The 15,763-nt window shown below is 42.8% G+C and overlaps 1 protein-coding gene across 2 annotated transcripts in view; it reads right to left on the bottom strand.

Annotated features, from left to right (window-relative positions):
* The window catches only part of PTPRR (protein tyrosine phosphatase receptor type R), a 117,807-nt gene that overhangs the window by 16,721 nt on the left and 85,323 nt on the right, over positions 1–15,763 (bottom strand). For both annotated transcript variants that reach the window (XM_079993503.1, XM_079993504.1), the window contains exons 7-9: positions 2,858–3,044; positions 1,690–1,774; positions 667–746 (exon numbers count right to left, since the gene is read on the bottom strand). In XM_079993503.1, coding sequence (XP_079849629.1) covers positions 667–746; positions 1,690–1,774; positions 2,858–3,044 — 352 coding nt within the window. The remainder of the gene's footprint in view (positions 1–666; positions 747–1,689; positions 1,775–2,857; positions 3,045–15,763) is intronic.

Raw genomic sequence — 15,763 nt, 5'->3', positions numbered from 1 at the left:
GGAAGAATGGCAAACAAAGGTGATTGACTTTATGGGACTGGCTGAGATGACGGGCAGAATCCGGGACCAGGGGAAAGAGACAGTGGAAGAGGACTGGAAGAATTTCAAAATATATCTTAAAAATAACTGTAAAATTGAGGAATGTTAAGATGTCAGGGGGTAAGAAGTAAAGAATTGCAGCAGTAAACAAAAAAACTTAAGAAATATTTACGAAAAGGAACTAAGACAATGGACTTAAGGGTTGCTAAAGAATTTTTAAACAAGGATGCAGGGATGGGGAGGTATGGGGAAGTCAAAGAAAAAAGGCTATGAACCGATGAGTATGAAGTTATATTGTGTTACACTGTTCTTTATTTTATGTGTGGAAAATTAATAAAAATTATTATAAAAAAAAAAAAAATGAAATAAATGGGCCTAAGTCAGTCATGCCTTTCATTTCAATGGGTCTACTTAGAGCAGGACTAGCATTGAATGCAACCCATGGGTTCCTGGGGTAGACACAGAGCAGAAGTAAAGAGAAACATGGTGGCCTTTAATTCAGCAAAGCTAGGGAACTAATGTTGGATAGTCTCCTAGGTAAACAAGAATCAGGTAATCCTAAATTGAAGGCACAAAAATGAACTTTAAGAAAGTAAATCCTCAAACAATTCACACTGATTTACTTACCCGAATGTAATTAGCATTTATGTAGGTGCTCAAAGCATCGCTTGGGTTCTTTGGTTTCAAACAGACTCTGCTTACAGGATCTGGGTGGGAAAAAACAAACTTGGAAATCAAAATGAAAATCCATTTACCTTTAAGAGCTACAGAAGCATACGAAAAGGAATAGGTGGTGAAGTGGCCAATGGTCAAGAATGATGGGAATAGCAGTCTCCCCTCTTGTGATTCCCAGCATGCAGTGGAGGTAGAACATAAGCATCATGGCTTCTGGCTACCATGTCCATCAACCTCTGGAAGATCACAGGTTTGCCACCCCTGATCAATGAATTTGAGTTTGGCTGCATTCTAGAGTGGGCTGAAAATCTACAGCATAAGTTTCAATACAATTGAAGCCAGACATTCAAAAGACATAGTGCTAAATTGATTGAATAAAGAATAATAACCTGTGTGTGGAGGGATTATTGTTTTCACTTGTTACTATGGTATGCATTTTTGTGTTTTTATATTGTGAACCTTGGCTGAAGGGTGGTATAGAAATTTAATGAATAATAAGAAGAAACCTCAATGAATTTTGAAGAAAATAATGTTGCAATAAGCTATAAATACCAGGGGGGAAAGGAAGGGTCCACAACTCAAAAGAACACATGGTCCTTCCCCCCGAAAAAAGGTGTGTGTGGGGGGGGGGAGAAAATTCTGTCATTGTAAAATTAATAACCATGCCACATTACGGTTAGGTAACTGACCAGCCCAGGAAAGAAAGATCATAATTCAGAAGTACGGAAAACTTTTAACACAAGTCACTGGTGAACTTCACAGCAATGCACAGGGTGGGGTTGTCAGCCTACAGCCCTTTTCAAAGAAAAGCCATCATTTCACACATCCCTTGTCAGATGCCCTAGTTCAAAAGGCACACCCAGTGTTGGGAATGGAAAGGCTGACATCAGCAATGGATTGACGATAGGAAAAGGGAGGACTGCACCACTGGATTAAATAGCAGACGGATAAAAACACCAGTTTAAACGGACTTACTTGGAAGAATGGTCTTATAGCGGTTTTTAGTTCCGTGACTAGGGATGTCAATTTCTTTGGGATCCACAAAATTCATGGGGATTTCCTAGAGAGGAATGAAACACATACACCCATAATCAAGTCACATTAGCTTTTATAAAGTGCCACTTACCACTTGCATGAAAGGAACCACAAAGCAGCCTTAAAAGACTATAATTTTGAGTACAGCAGCAATGGGAGGGAGGCAGGGCGCTTAGTCTTTTTCCCGCTGGCCATATCTCCGGCTCAAAATGGCCTCTCCAAGGGTGATGGATGTTTACAGTGGGGCTGTCCCACATACTTGTCCTCCCCTCTGGCTAAGTAGTTGCTGCAGAAGGGGATGGAAAGTTGCTGGGGAGGTTGGCACGGTGCAAACATGCTGGCAGAGCTAATCTGGTGTTCCTGCTGGTGCATTTGCACCGCACCGACCTTGTTGTCACCTTACTTCTTCCCATCTACCTCCCAGTAGGCAGCAATTTGGCCAGAAGGAGGTCAGGTAAACAGCACAGCCCCAGTGCTACTGGGTGGCAGGTGTGGAAATGTTACTGAATTCAATTTCCCTTGTGATGACTTAGCTATCAGGACCAGTTGCATCAAGCTGTGAGAGGCTCTGCTGGCTGTACTGCCTTCACCGGTGTCCACCTGGCCATTGTACAGAAGTACATTAATTTTATAATGAACGATTTTAGAGTGTTGTTTGTGCTGTACTTTTGTACTGTTTTATTGTTGTTAGCCGCCCTGAGCCCGGCTTCGGCTGGGGAGGGCGGGATATAAATAAAATAATTATTATTATTATTATTATTATTATTATTATTATTATTATTATTATTAGAGTTCCTCTGGCAGTAAGCAAGCAGTGGGCACTGATGCTGGATGGTGTCAACCAGAACAGAGGGGGGAAATGTACTTCATGTCCTCACTGCTTTTTTTGCTGTTCCGATAATGGTTGTTTGGATTTTTGGTTTTAGCAGCTGGGTACCTCTGAGTATATGGTCTTGCATTATATTTAATATGTAAACCACTTTGGTAATTCATAACGGAAGGCAAAAGCAGCATAAAAACTCTCTAAAATAACTACATAAAAATAAGCTAAGTCGTAGAGTAGGGTCACAGATTTGAGCTAGTTGTGATGACAGGCCAACAGACTTACCATAAATTCGGTCTGGAGCAAATGAGAACTTGTCACTGTGTCTTGCAACTGCTGTCTTGTCAGGATCCGGCTGGCTGACTGCAGGTACTCCATGGCAACCTTTTCTCTTGGTGTTGGCACGGCTACGAAAGGTTCGATGCTGCCCAAGCTGCTCATATCCAAGGTGAGCGATACATTGGATCCTCGCCTGCATTATAAAACAAGTGACGTGCAATCAGCTCTTTATCTCATGAGGACCTTACCTGCTATTTTAAAATTTGATCTAGGGTGACTGTTTGCATGTGGAGTTTGGGCTGCAATCCCAGACATACTTCCTGGGCAGTAGGTCCCATTGGAGTAAACACGCACGGGATCGCGCAGCACTTTCTCAGTTCCATGTGATTCAAATAGCCATGTGTGTTCTTTTGATCTCTGCTACTCTGTAAGCTCCTCCCTAAAAGCTTCCTAAGAACGTCAGAAGACTGTCCATCAGCCCAGGACCTATTAGGTGCTGCTGTTGTCCTGATGTCATCGGAAATGCAGGCAAACAAACGGTCATGGTTCTGCTCTCAGTTATCACAGTTGGGAGTCATAATCGATTATTATTTCACACTATTCATTTGCTTGCTTTTCTCTGCTATGTGTCAGGCAGATTGAAGCCTAATTCACATTAGAGCACATTGCTCCTTGCACCTAATGGACTTTGGCTTTGGACAGTTCTCTGATCTCAGGAGGTTGTGAACTCTCCTTCCATGGCCATCTGTCATGGATGCTTTAGCTGAGATTCCTGCATTCATCGCAAGGGGTTGGACTTGATGACCCTTGGGTCCCTTCCAACTCTATGATTCTATGATCTTCTGGGTAAGGTTTGTTTGTCCATGTGCATGTGCATGTACAGAGGCAGAGGTAGGAAGAGGTAGTTTCAAGTAAAAATTATCAGGAGGCATTTTTGCCACAAACATATGAACATATTGTTGGAATTGGGGATGGACAGATTTGTCAATTTTTGTTTCTCTCAATCTTATTCCCCCCCCCCCCATTCAATTCCCTGCTTTTCCACAGAAATTTGCACTTTTTTTGGTAAAAAATTCCACAATTTAGTGTGAATTTCTCCTAATGTTTCTATGCAGTTTTGGCCAATATACACATATTTCTAAGCAATTCCCCCAAATACAATGCATTTCTGTCTGTTATTTTTACTAATACAGTGGTGCCTCAGAAGTCGAAGGGAATCTGTTCCGGAAGTCCATATGACTTCCAAAACGTTCAGAAACCAAGGTACGGTTTCCGATTGGCTGCAGGAAGCTCTGCAACCAATCGGAAGCCACATCAGACATCCAGGTTCCAAAGAACGTTCGCAAACCAGAACACTCACTTCCGGGTTTGCGGCATTCAGGAGCCAAAACGTTTGACTCGCAAGGCGTTCAGAATCCAAGGTACGACTGTACATGTAATCTTCTGGATGAGACTTAACTGCAATCTGAGTATGGTGTGAAAAGGCATGGGGCCATCACCTTTCTGAAGCTAAGCAGATCTAGGACTGTCCAACCCAGCTGAAAGAGTTCTAGGGAACCACATGTTAACCACCTTGGGAACAATGATATAATATAAATGTAAGAAATAAATAACTTCAATGTAATATACAATTCTGTCACTCTTAGGTCTGTTAATTCTCATTTTATGGACTTGTCCCCTTGAAAAATATTCTGTTGCTGCCAATGTTGCCCTGCTTTTTCAGCTAATTAGCAGCTTCCTGCATTGCAAAACTAACTTAGAAAAGAACCATTTCCCCTTCTTTATATTCTGGAAACACAATCCTTCATTCTCTCTTATTTGCTGCCAAAGGATCCTTCCAATATACTCAGGTTTGTTTGACTGAATCAGCACGCTCCTGCCATTTTGCAAGAGTGAAAATGACTTTAATTATTTGGATGTTGCTTGGGAATAATTTATCAAAGAACACTTGCTAAAAATCAATGAGGCCAACTCAAACAGTATTGCTTGCAGGCTTATATCTGTTTTAAACAAGAGCTTTGGAATTATTAATGTATCCACCAAGAAAGAGAGTTCAAAGTTGCTGACAGATGTTTGCCTTCCTCTCATAGCCTCCACACACGGCAGTTTCATTAAGAGCCAGCTGCCTCATTCTGGCACTTTCCCTCGAAGAATCATAGAGTTGTAGAGTTGGAAGGGACCAGAAGGATCGTCCAGTCAAACCTCCTGCAGTGCAGGAATCTTTTGCCCAATGTGGGGTTCAAACCCATGACCCTGAGATTAGGAATCTCATGTTCTAACAGCTGAGCTATTCCTTGCCTTTCTAAGGGAAACCACCCACTGATGCTAATCACATGGAACACTCTGCCAATAGAGATTCAGCAGACGCCTTCCGTTTCAACTTTTAAGTGCCTCCTAGTCTGTCAGGGTTATAGCTATTCTTACAATAGTCAGACAATTTCTGATTTTAAATTTTTCATGGTTTTTAAAGCTGGTTTTATGTACAGTATATACTGTTGCCAGTTGCTCTGATATTTTTCATGAATAGAAGCATATAAATATTTTTATCAATCAATTGTGGTCTGATGATCTGCCTGTATGCAGTGCTTTTTTTCTGGGGGTATGCAGGGGTACACATACCCCTAAACATTTTGTGAATCTAAGTTTGGCCTCGTTGAGGGGCAGTATTTCCTATGAGTAGGAAAATGAGAGTACCCCTAAACATTTTTTAAAGAAAAAAAAGTATTGCCTACTATGCAATCACTCAGAATGTAGTGGGAGGGCATCAAAGATAAGAGAATCTTCCTTGATTTTATCCTTGCTTTTAGCAAAGTCCAGAGACATACATACATACATATAGCCCAATTATACTTTACTGAGGAAACTAAACAAAAACAGTATATAAGAAGAAGAAGAAGAAGAAGAAGAAGAAGAAGAAGAAGAAGAAGAAGGAGAGGAGGAGGAGGAGTTTGGATTTGATATCCCGCCTTTCACTCCCTTTAAGGAGTCTCAAAGCGGCTAACATTCTCCTTTCCCTTCCTCCCCCACAACAAACACTCTGTGAGGTGAGTGGGGCTGAGAGACTTCAAAGAAGTGTGACTGGCCCAAGGTCACCCAGCAGCTGCATGTGGAGGAGCGGAGACGCGAACCCGGTTCCCCAGATTACGAGACTACCGCTCTTATGCACTACACCACACTGTACTAAGGAGAAAGAGACAAATAGGTTATATCTTTCTTACTTCAGGCCTTGGACATAGCAGGGAGAAATTCAACCACAGGTACAGAGGAAAAGCTCCCTCAGAACTACACAGCCAGTCAGATTACATGCCTCCTCAGTAGGGATCATGCCACTCTGCCTGGTTGGTAAGCAACATCTTCTCCAACACCGGCTTTTGGTTAGCTGACTTACTGAGAGCAGAATTAACCCTTAGGTTACACATTGAATGATCCCCGCTGTTTCACTCCCAGCAGTTGTCATCCTTGCCATCTAGTGGAATACAGCTTCTGCTATTTTACATAGAAAAGGGTCCCCATTTCAATACTCCACTCTCCCAGAGCACTTTGCAAATGGGTGTGAAACTGTTCACAAGGGGGCAAATATCAGGGGGAAGAAGGTGCCCAGGCAACTAGATCAATTGCCCCCTCACATAGTGTGCAATCTTAACTTTCTAAAAGGGCCTGCGTTTTCTTTTCCCCAGCAAGCAAAGAAAACCCATTTGTTTTGTTTTGTAACAAAGCACAATTGAAATGTTAATATTTTCTTTGGCTTTTACATTGTTATATCTGTCAGTCGTGGCAAAAGGGCTACTTCCTTTTTAACAACAAAAAAAGAAATGTGGCCAGATCTAATTATAACTTTGAATTTATAGCTTTTTCCAGTTCAAGAGATTGATCAAGAAAACTGTGCAACAGCCCTGGTGGACAGGCGTAAAGAAGGCAATTCATTGGAAACAGTTTAAGGAGATGTATGGAAAGAAACACAAGAATTACACATATAAATTTGGTTAGGGAATAACAAAGAATTGTTCCAAATGGTATTTAACGTCAGTGTTAGGGATGCAGGTGGCACTGTGGTCTAAACCACTGAGCTTCTTGGGCTTGTTGATCGGTCAGCAGTTCGAATCTGCGCAATGGGGTGAGCTCCTATTGCTCTGTCCCAGCTTCTGCCAACCTAGCATTTGAAAGCATACCAGTGCAAGTAGGTAAATAGGTACCACTGTGGTGGGAAGGTAAACGGCGTTTCCGTGCGCACTGGCACTCATCATGGTCCTCCATGTGCCAGTAGCGGTTTAGTCACGCCTTTACCTAATGTCAGTGATAAGAAATGTATCAAGGCCTTTAGCACCTCCTTGCTAAAGCTAAGCAGGTCTAAGACTGGACAGTTCCTGAATGAATGACCACCTGAGTACATCATGCATGCTGTCTTGGGTTACAGGATGAGCTATAAATGTAAGAAGATTATGAGGCAGTTCTTCTTAGGAAGGCTTTTCTGTAGAAACTCACAAATCCTCCTTAGCCCAATTTCAGAATATTTCGCATCCTCCCCAACTGATTCACACAGCAGTTTTGAGCGAGTGAGGCAAGGGTGAATGGAAGAGACATTTACAGTAACTGGGAAATATTGTACGAGAAATTCCTCTTCTCCTTCTCGGGGGCATCCAAGCTGGTGGAAACCATCAAGCCTTTAAAGGGGTTATTTCCTACCTTTACTTTACATTTAAATCGCTTTTCTCGTCATACGTGGCTATTTCATTTGGCACCCTGCTCTCTCAATGTAGTTTAAATTTACTGCTTTCTTCCAATGCAAATTGGACTGCCATGCAAATTTTCCTTTCTTCCTTTTTTATTAATTTAAATTACATACTTATACAAAGAATTTACAATCTCATACTACAAAAAGTAAATTAAAGAAAAAACAATTAAGAAAAAAGAAAAGAAAATACAGAAAAAAGAAAGAAGAAAAAGCAAATTTACTTACATTAAAAACCACTTAACCTTCCTAATTAATACTTTATTAAACACTAAAATAAAAAAGACTTCTGACAAAACGAGTCCTCCAATCATTCTCATTGTACTGTTTATACTTCTTTTCGCACTTTACATTTAAATCACTTCTCTCGTCATACGTGGCTATTTCATTTGGCACCCTGCTCTCTCAATGTAGTTTAAATTCACTGCTTTCTTCCAATGCAAACTGGACTGCCATGCAAATTTTCCTTTCTTCCAATCTGTTCAAGGAATTACCATATTTTTCGCTCTATAACACGCATCTGACCATAACACGCACGTAGTTTTTAGAGGAGGAAAACAAGAAAAAAAAATATTCTAAACGAAACAGTGGATGTATGATTTTTATGGTTCATGCTGTGGCCACAGACATGTGATTTGATGGTCAGTTTGGGGTAGCCCAATGCAAAAATCCTGAGGATCCATGTGGATCCGTGCTTTGTAACCACGTTTTAAGTGGGGAGGGAAGGAAAAGCACTCAAGGGACAAGGAGCACGCGTGGAGAAGGAGCTTTTCGGCGAGCTGAGCGGGGAGGAGGGAGGGAAAGAGCACTGTTGCTTTAAAGGTATACTTAAGGTATTTGCCCTGTGCCTGTGTTTTTTTCCATTTAACAGTTTGCAGCCTTTTCCTTCCGCTCCTTGTTTTGAGGCAGAATAGATTTGAGCAAGTGAGGAGGACTTGGATTGCAGGGGATTCGCCATTAGCTGTGTAAAAGCGCTCCTCTTTGCAGCCTGAGTGATAAGCAGCCACCAGCAGCAATAGAGTGGAGCACAAAAAAGCGGTAGGGGCACTAGGACCCAGACAATGCTCAAATCTATCCTGCCTGAAAACAAGCTGCTCCGTCCCAGCGGATCTCGGGGATTTGCGAAGTTTTCCCCTTTCCCTCATCCCCAGCCTTTTTTTTTACTTCCTGGTTTTCACTGCGTGGCTCAGAGCTCGAGGTTGGTTTTATTTTGCTGCTGGTTGCTTAAATTCTATCTTTCCTGCCGTCCCTCTGCAGCCTCATTGCTCTGTTTAGAGAGCGCACAGACCTTTGCTAGCGTCTGTCCCTCCTCCCGTGTAAGTGGCTGCTGCCCGCTTTGCTGCCATGGCTCTCCTTCCTTCCCTCCTCCCCGGCTCCAGGTCGCTTTAAAGCAAGCAAAGCGAGAGCCTCGTAGAGTGTGTAAGCGGCTCCCGCTTTGCTTGACTGACGGCAGCCATGGCTCCGATCCGTGCATTCGCTCCGTAACACGCACAGGCATTTTCCCTTACTTTCTAGGAGCAAAAAAGTGCGTGTTTTGGAGTGAAAACTACGGTAAACAAGGCTGACCGATGTCTAAAAGTCTCTGCCTTCTCACTTTGGTATTCCAGACAAAGGGAGGAGCCGCTTCCTTCTGCCCTCCCAGACCTCCAGGACATTTGCCGAGATTCCCCGTTGCTGCTGGGGGCTGTTTGTTAGACAGTGTCAACAGGGCAGGTGGAAGGAAACCATTCATTAGCTGGCAGGAGGACCGATTACAGAGGAAAGGTGCTTGGCTTTGCATGTTAAGACTGCATCACAACTATGCACATCCTGATCTGGAGATTGCACTGACAGGCAAAGAGAAAGGATTGCCGAAGAGGCAAGTGTGGTGTAATGGTTAGAATGTTGGACTAGGACCTGGGCGAGAGACTTTGGGAATAATATATAGCTTACAGCTTGGGAAAAACTAAGTTTGTTATTGGTATGAGCTTTCGTGTGCATGCACACTTCTTCACATACCAATATCTGAAGAAGTGTGCATGCACATGAAAGCTCATACCAATAACAAACTTAGTTGGTCTCTAAGGTGCTACTGGAAGGATTTTTTTTCTTTTGTTTCGACTACAGGAGACCAACATGGCTATCTACCTGTAACTAGAGTTTTAAAGTTTGGGATTTAAAGTTCACGGCATGTTGAAAGAAAATTATATGAAAATGATGTGCCGATAGTATTTAACTCCTAGTAAATTAGCAAAAGTGTATAAAACATGCTCAAATGTATGCTGGAAATGCAAGGAAAAAGAAGGCACCTTTTATCATATGTGGTGGAATTGTAAGGCAGTAAAAGGGATCTTGGGAAATGATATATAATGAGTTGAAAAAATGTTTAAAATAACCTTTGTTGAAAAGCCTGAAGCCTTCCGTTTAGGAATTCTAGGTGCTGAAATCCCAAAGATGCAGTGAAGACTATTATGTATGTGAGCATGGCTTCATGGATGTTACTGGACCAGAGATGGAAAGAAGATAAAGTTCCTACCAGAGAAGAATGGCAGATGAAGTTAATGGACTATGCTGAAATGGTGAAAATGACTGGAAGAGTCAGAAATCAGGAAGACCAAAAGTTTCATAAGGAATGGAGGAAACTTATCTGAAAGACCATTGTAAACAGTTAAAATCGTTAGTAGGATTGGAATCTCACTTGTGGTTTAAGGATGAATTCTGGACATAATGGAAGAGGTAAAGGGTTTGGATTATCATAAGAGATGTGAGAAGAAAGGATTAATAATAGGACCCACAAAGGGGAGGATGGAAGTCCAAGAGATTCCTTGGAATCTTGTTTTTATGATTTATGTTTGATATATCTCTGTAATTTTTTAATTTGAAAAACCAAATAAATAAATTTTCAAGAAAGAAAGAAAGAAAAAAAGAATGTTGGACTAGGACCTGGGAGGCCAGGGTTCAAATCTCCACTTGGCTATGAAGCACACTGTGAAGGTAGAACACTGTGAGGAAGAGAATTATGTATGCTACCTTGAGTTCTTTCGAGGAAAAGCGGGGTAGAAATGTAATAATAAAATTATTATTATTATTATTATTATTATTATTATTATTATTATTAAATGCTGCTTGTGCAAGCAAGTTCCAGGTGCATCTAAAAAGCATCACAAGATCCTCAACAATGAATTAAGCTGCCTGGATGTGGACCCTCTAGGTGTGTGTATATCCTGTGAATTCTGCCTTCTGTATATTTGGGGATGGATCCTGAAGGAGAATAGGTTTTTCCACAGTGTTCCCAGGATCCTTGCAATATGCTATAGCCATTTCCATGCTCATCAGCACAAAGGTGCTAAATTGTTCTTGTTCTTTCAGTACAAGTGTAGTACACTGCCCTGTGGGGTTTGCAACGCTATTTCTTGCTCTAGGGCTCTCTGGTTCTTTCTTTCCAAACAGACTTTTAGAGAGCCTGTTTTCTAATATCAACATCATACAATGAAGCAAAGTAAAGCAGTACTTAGATATTTTGTCCTTTGCTTTCAACTGAAAATCTGTAAAATAAAAACCAAACACATTGGAATTAGCACCACAAAGGGGTTGGTGGGAGAGCAAGCGATCAGGCAAATTATCCCATTTGGGTGCGGTGGGGACACACAGAAAAAGCATGCATGCTGCACTTTAGTTTGATAGGAACAGCTCCCTAGGGCTTCTTTGTGTGTGATGTTTGTATAGAAGAAAGCACACAGAACATCATGTACAGAGTGTGGCATGAACATGCTTTAAAGACCGGGTAGCCAGTCTATGAACAGCGATCACAGAGAGCAGAAAGTGAAAAACACACTGTGCAAGCACTTGTGTGCCTAGGGTGGCATGTGCCAGCTGCTGCTGAGATATGCCAGGTGGTTGTTTTTAATTAACCACCCCATTAATTCAGATGGCATGAATACATAAAACGCCAACTGGCTTAACCCTAGCAATGTCCATGCATACACTATTCACAACCACTGCACTTTTTTCAGACCAACAGCTATGTCTTGGAAGACAGCCGAACACATTTAGGACATCATACAGGCACCTTTAAACACCCCTTACATGTGTAGGACAACTGTGATAAATTCAGTGATATACATGCATATGTGAATCCACCTGGAAGGGAGACCATTTGAGAACCACTTTGGGTTCCATGATGGAAGAAAGGTGGGAAATGGATGGATGGATGAATGGCCTTGCTTGTACTTAAAAATTTATCTTGAAACTGAGTGTTAATTGGGATAGGACACAGGAATTAGTGCTGACTGCTTAAGCTACTTGTTGCATTTATGGGCAAAAGACTGTGTGAAAATCGACAATTATAGGGCTATTCTAAAATTACATAAACCACTCTTTATGGGACTTTGTTGACCAGTTAGTTAAATGTGTGAGCAGGGGGACAGGATATTATTCAAGGTATGTGTCCCTGTTAGCCTATGCCAGGGGACAATCTTCATACAAACAGCTAACAGTGGCACATCTCCATGGACCCTGCTTCCTGATACCAAGCCACGGAATCAGGATAGCATCTAAACAAGCCATGTGTCTGTTGTCCCCAAGTTTTCTGACACAACTTCAGTCTTCCTTGGTTCTCCTTTCTGCTTATTGTATCTTTGTGTCTACAGCATTCTAAAACCAATTCATTATAAAATCAGTTCAAATCAAATTAATGGTAACCATTGGGCTAGAGTTCTGTGAAGATTGCCAGAGAAGGGAGTCAGGCTGTGCCCTGGCCAAAGGCCTGGTGGAACAGCTCTGTCTTGCAGGCCCTGTGGAAGGGTGTCAAGTCCCGCAGGGCCCTAGTCTCTTGTGAGAAAGTGTTCCACCAGATCGGGGCCACAGCCGAAAAAGCCCTGGCTCTGGTTGAGGCCAGCCTATCCTCTCTGTGGCCCGGGACCTCCAAGGTGTTTTTGTTTGAAGACCGTAAGGTCCTCCGGGGGACATACCAGGAGAGGTGGTCCTGTAGGTGCGAGGGTCCTAGGCCGTATAGGGCTTTAAAGGTTAAAAAGGTTAAGGGAAGTGGGACCACATTACTTAGGCATCTGTATTACTTGGGCCACACAGACTGCCTTGGTTTAAAGCTGTGGCTCAATGGTCACCCACCAGGGATGTGGTAGTCGTGGGTTTCTTGCACTGGCAGAGGAGTCAACTGGATGATCTTTGTGGCTCCCTTTCAACCCTGTTAACGGGTAAAAGCCTCAGTGCCTAGGGCTTGCCGATCGAAAGGTCGGCGGTTCGAATCCCCGTGGCGGGGTGCGCTCCCACTGCTCAGTCCCAGCGCCTGCCAACCTAGCAGTTCGAAAGCACCCCCGGGTGCAAGTAGATAAATAGGGACCGCTTACCAGCGGGAAGGTAAATGGTGTTTCCGTGTGCTGTGCTGGCTCGCCAGATGCAGCTTTGTCACGCTGGCCACGTGACCCGGAACTGTCTCCGAACAGCGCTGGCCCCTGGCCTCTTGAGTGAGATGGGCGCACAACCCCAGAGTCTGTCAAGACTGGCCCGTACGGGCAGGGGTAACTTTACCTTTACCTTTTCAACCCTGTTGATTCTATGTCTCATGAACTGCCCAGCATCTTCAATGCCCAACTTCACACTCCAAGTCACTCATTCAGACTTCTATCATCTCAAAATAAAAAAATAAAAATAAAAAAATAAAAAAAATGAAGGAAATGATTTCGACAAGTACTTCTAGACTTAAGTTTTAAGCAATCAGTATCTGGTTGGGACAGGAATCGCTCAACATCCTGTGCAGGGAAACAGCTGACATGAGAGCAATTTCAGCTTTCCCTCTTTTAATCAGGCTTTCTAAAGTACTGCCAATTCACTCCTGTACTTCCCTCGATAAGGCTGTGCTGCTGAGCAACGGGAACTGACTGTTCAAAACTGAACGCTTAGACAGCCTCCCATCTTTTCCTGTCAATTAGTTCTACCATCGAACTGGAATGTTATCATGTAAACCATACTTTCAGATGAAACATTGACAGTAAACCCTCCCCCCAAGATTCATGCCTCTCGCTGTGTGTGTGTGTGTGTGTGTGTGTGTGTACACACCCACACCCACACCCTCACATCCCTATCAACTTCCCAACATTTTGTACTGCTCTCCTGCTGGTCCATCACTCTCTAGCATAGGGACTGGGAATCTATAGCCCTCCAGATAGTTATCCCATCAGCACCAATCAGTGTGGCCCAATAGTCAGGGATGCTGAGAGTTGGAGGGTTCCCCATCTATTGTGCACAAGAAACACAAATCAGATGGTCTGTGTGGTTAGGAGAGGACTTGATTCTCAATGACTGGAGTCACCACATTAGCAGTGGCCCTGAGTGCATGCTTTTATTTTCCCCTTGTATTAAGTGACTGGTTGCTGTTCATTCCTACATGGAAAGGTAAAGCACCGGAACAGTGCTCTCAGATGCAGCAAGGACAAAAGTATCCTTTGCTGACAGTGATTCCACAAGGAATCATGTCTTTGTATGCAGAACACACCGGTATGCAATGTATCTGCTGAGGTGCATAGTCAGGCTTGCCCTCCCCATACAGCCTGCCATCAAGGCTGGCGTTAGCCTGGTTGATGAAGAACCAGGGGTGCTGCTGTATACCAAGTCAGATCCATGGTCTAGCTAGCTCAGCAGTGTCCACACTCTGAGGCTCTCTAGGGTTTCAGACAAGGGACAGTCCCAGTCTTGCCTGGAGATGCTGGGAAAATCCTGGAAAATCCCAGGGCTGTAGCTGGGATTTTCTGCATTCAAAAGCTGATGAGACCATTATTTGCTGTGGGGAGGGATAGGGTGGGGCTTCAGAGGAACAATTGGGAGCTTAAAGTAAGCAAGGCAGACCAATACAGACTGAACAGTTATTTAATTTGTACATGCATTTAACTGCATTCACACACCCTGGTTTTCTTAATGTTGCATAGCCACAGAATGACACTATTCATCCTCCTAAAATGTTGGGGGAACAGAAAATTCTAAACTCTTTGAAAATGATTTTAGTGCTCTCGTGTCAGAAATAAGCCTTATTGAGTTCAATGGGGCTTACTCCTAGATAAGTGGGCCCTACGTTGCAGTCTAAGCTATTGCTCCTTCCCTTCCTCTCACCCCCAGCCACTTATAAATACAAGGAACCTTTTAACAAGCCACTGAGATAAATCACTGACAAGCTACCAAAACTGTCTGCCAGATGTCAGCCAGTGATTAATCTGTCTTAAGTTCAGCCAAAGGGAATAAATGCAATGGGTGGTGCAGCAAAGACAAGTGCAATCAACAACTGACTGAAGAAGGTTTCCTGTCACCTTGGGAATGATATTGATTGGCACTGCAGTTTCCTGTGTACAAGCTAAAACCAGTAGCAACAACTGTAACAAGAATCAGGCCGTGATAAGAACTGTGAGCCTGCAATATGCTTACGCTTCTCTTAGGAAAAAAAGCAAAACAAAACACTGGCCTAATTTACATAAAAGGCTTTGTATTAGTGTGGTGGCAACTGCAGATTTATTTGACTCTGGAGATGCTGATTCTGTAAGTAGAATTGTCATAAAAACGGAGTGTCTCTTGGGAGTTGTCTAATCCAAAATATAACCACAGTTTATGAGCTCTTTTGAACATTGTTTCTTAGGGAAGGTGGTTGATCTCCTTTGGTATAGGACACAGCGTACAACAAAAAAGGCAATGCTCTGTGTTCAGCGGAAAGAGCTTCCTGTTGTAAATATATGAAGTCTCTGTTGTGAATATTTACTGCAGGGGTGGGGCCCTCTAGACAACAACTCCCATCATCCCTGACCATTGGCCATGCTGGCTGCAGCTGATGGGAGTTGTAGTCCAACAAAACACCTCCAGAGCCTCAAGTTCCCTGTCCCTGATTTACTGTCACAAACAGTTGTATTTCGGCCCTGAAGATACTAACCTGATGTTTGTTCTCCAATTCCCCTCAGACTGAAATAGATGCATTGTGAATCAGTAAGAGAAAATGCCTACTTAAAACTTTAGCTTCTTTTAAATTCATTTCCCTAAATTAAGATATTTCTAATTACTTTGTCTTAAGGTCTTTCGTGTGCTGAAAACATGTGTGAGGGGCTTGTGGAGTTGTGGTAGTTAGCATGACCCCTGCTGATGTCATGCATGCCAGCTACATGCACCCACTGGCCTCACATCTGGCTGTTTCATGGGAAGAGGAATCCTGG

Source organism: Podarcis cretensis, assembly GCF_951804945.1.
Source record: "Podarcis cretensis genome assembly, chromosome: 10".
Classification (NCBI taxonomy): domain Eukaryota; kingdom Metazoa; phylum Chordata; class Lepidosauria; order Squamata; family Lacertidae; genus Podarcis; species Podarcis cretensis.
This window is presented reverse-complemented; position numbering and strand designations above follow the sequence as displayed.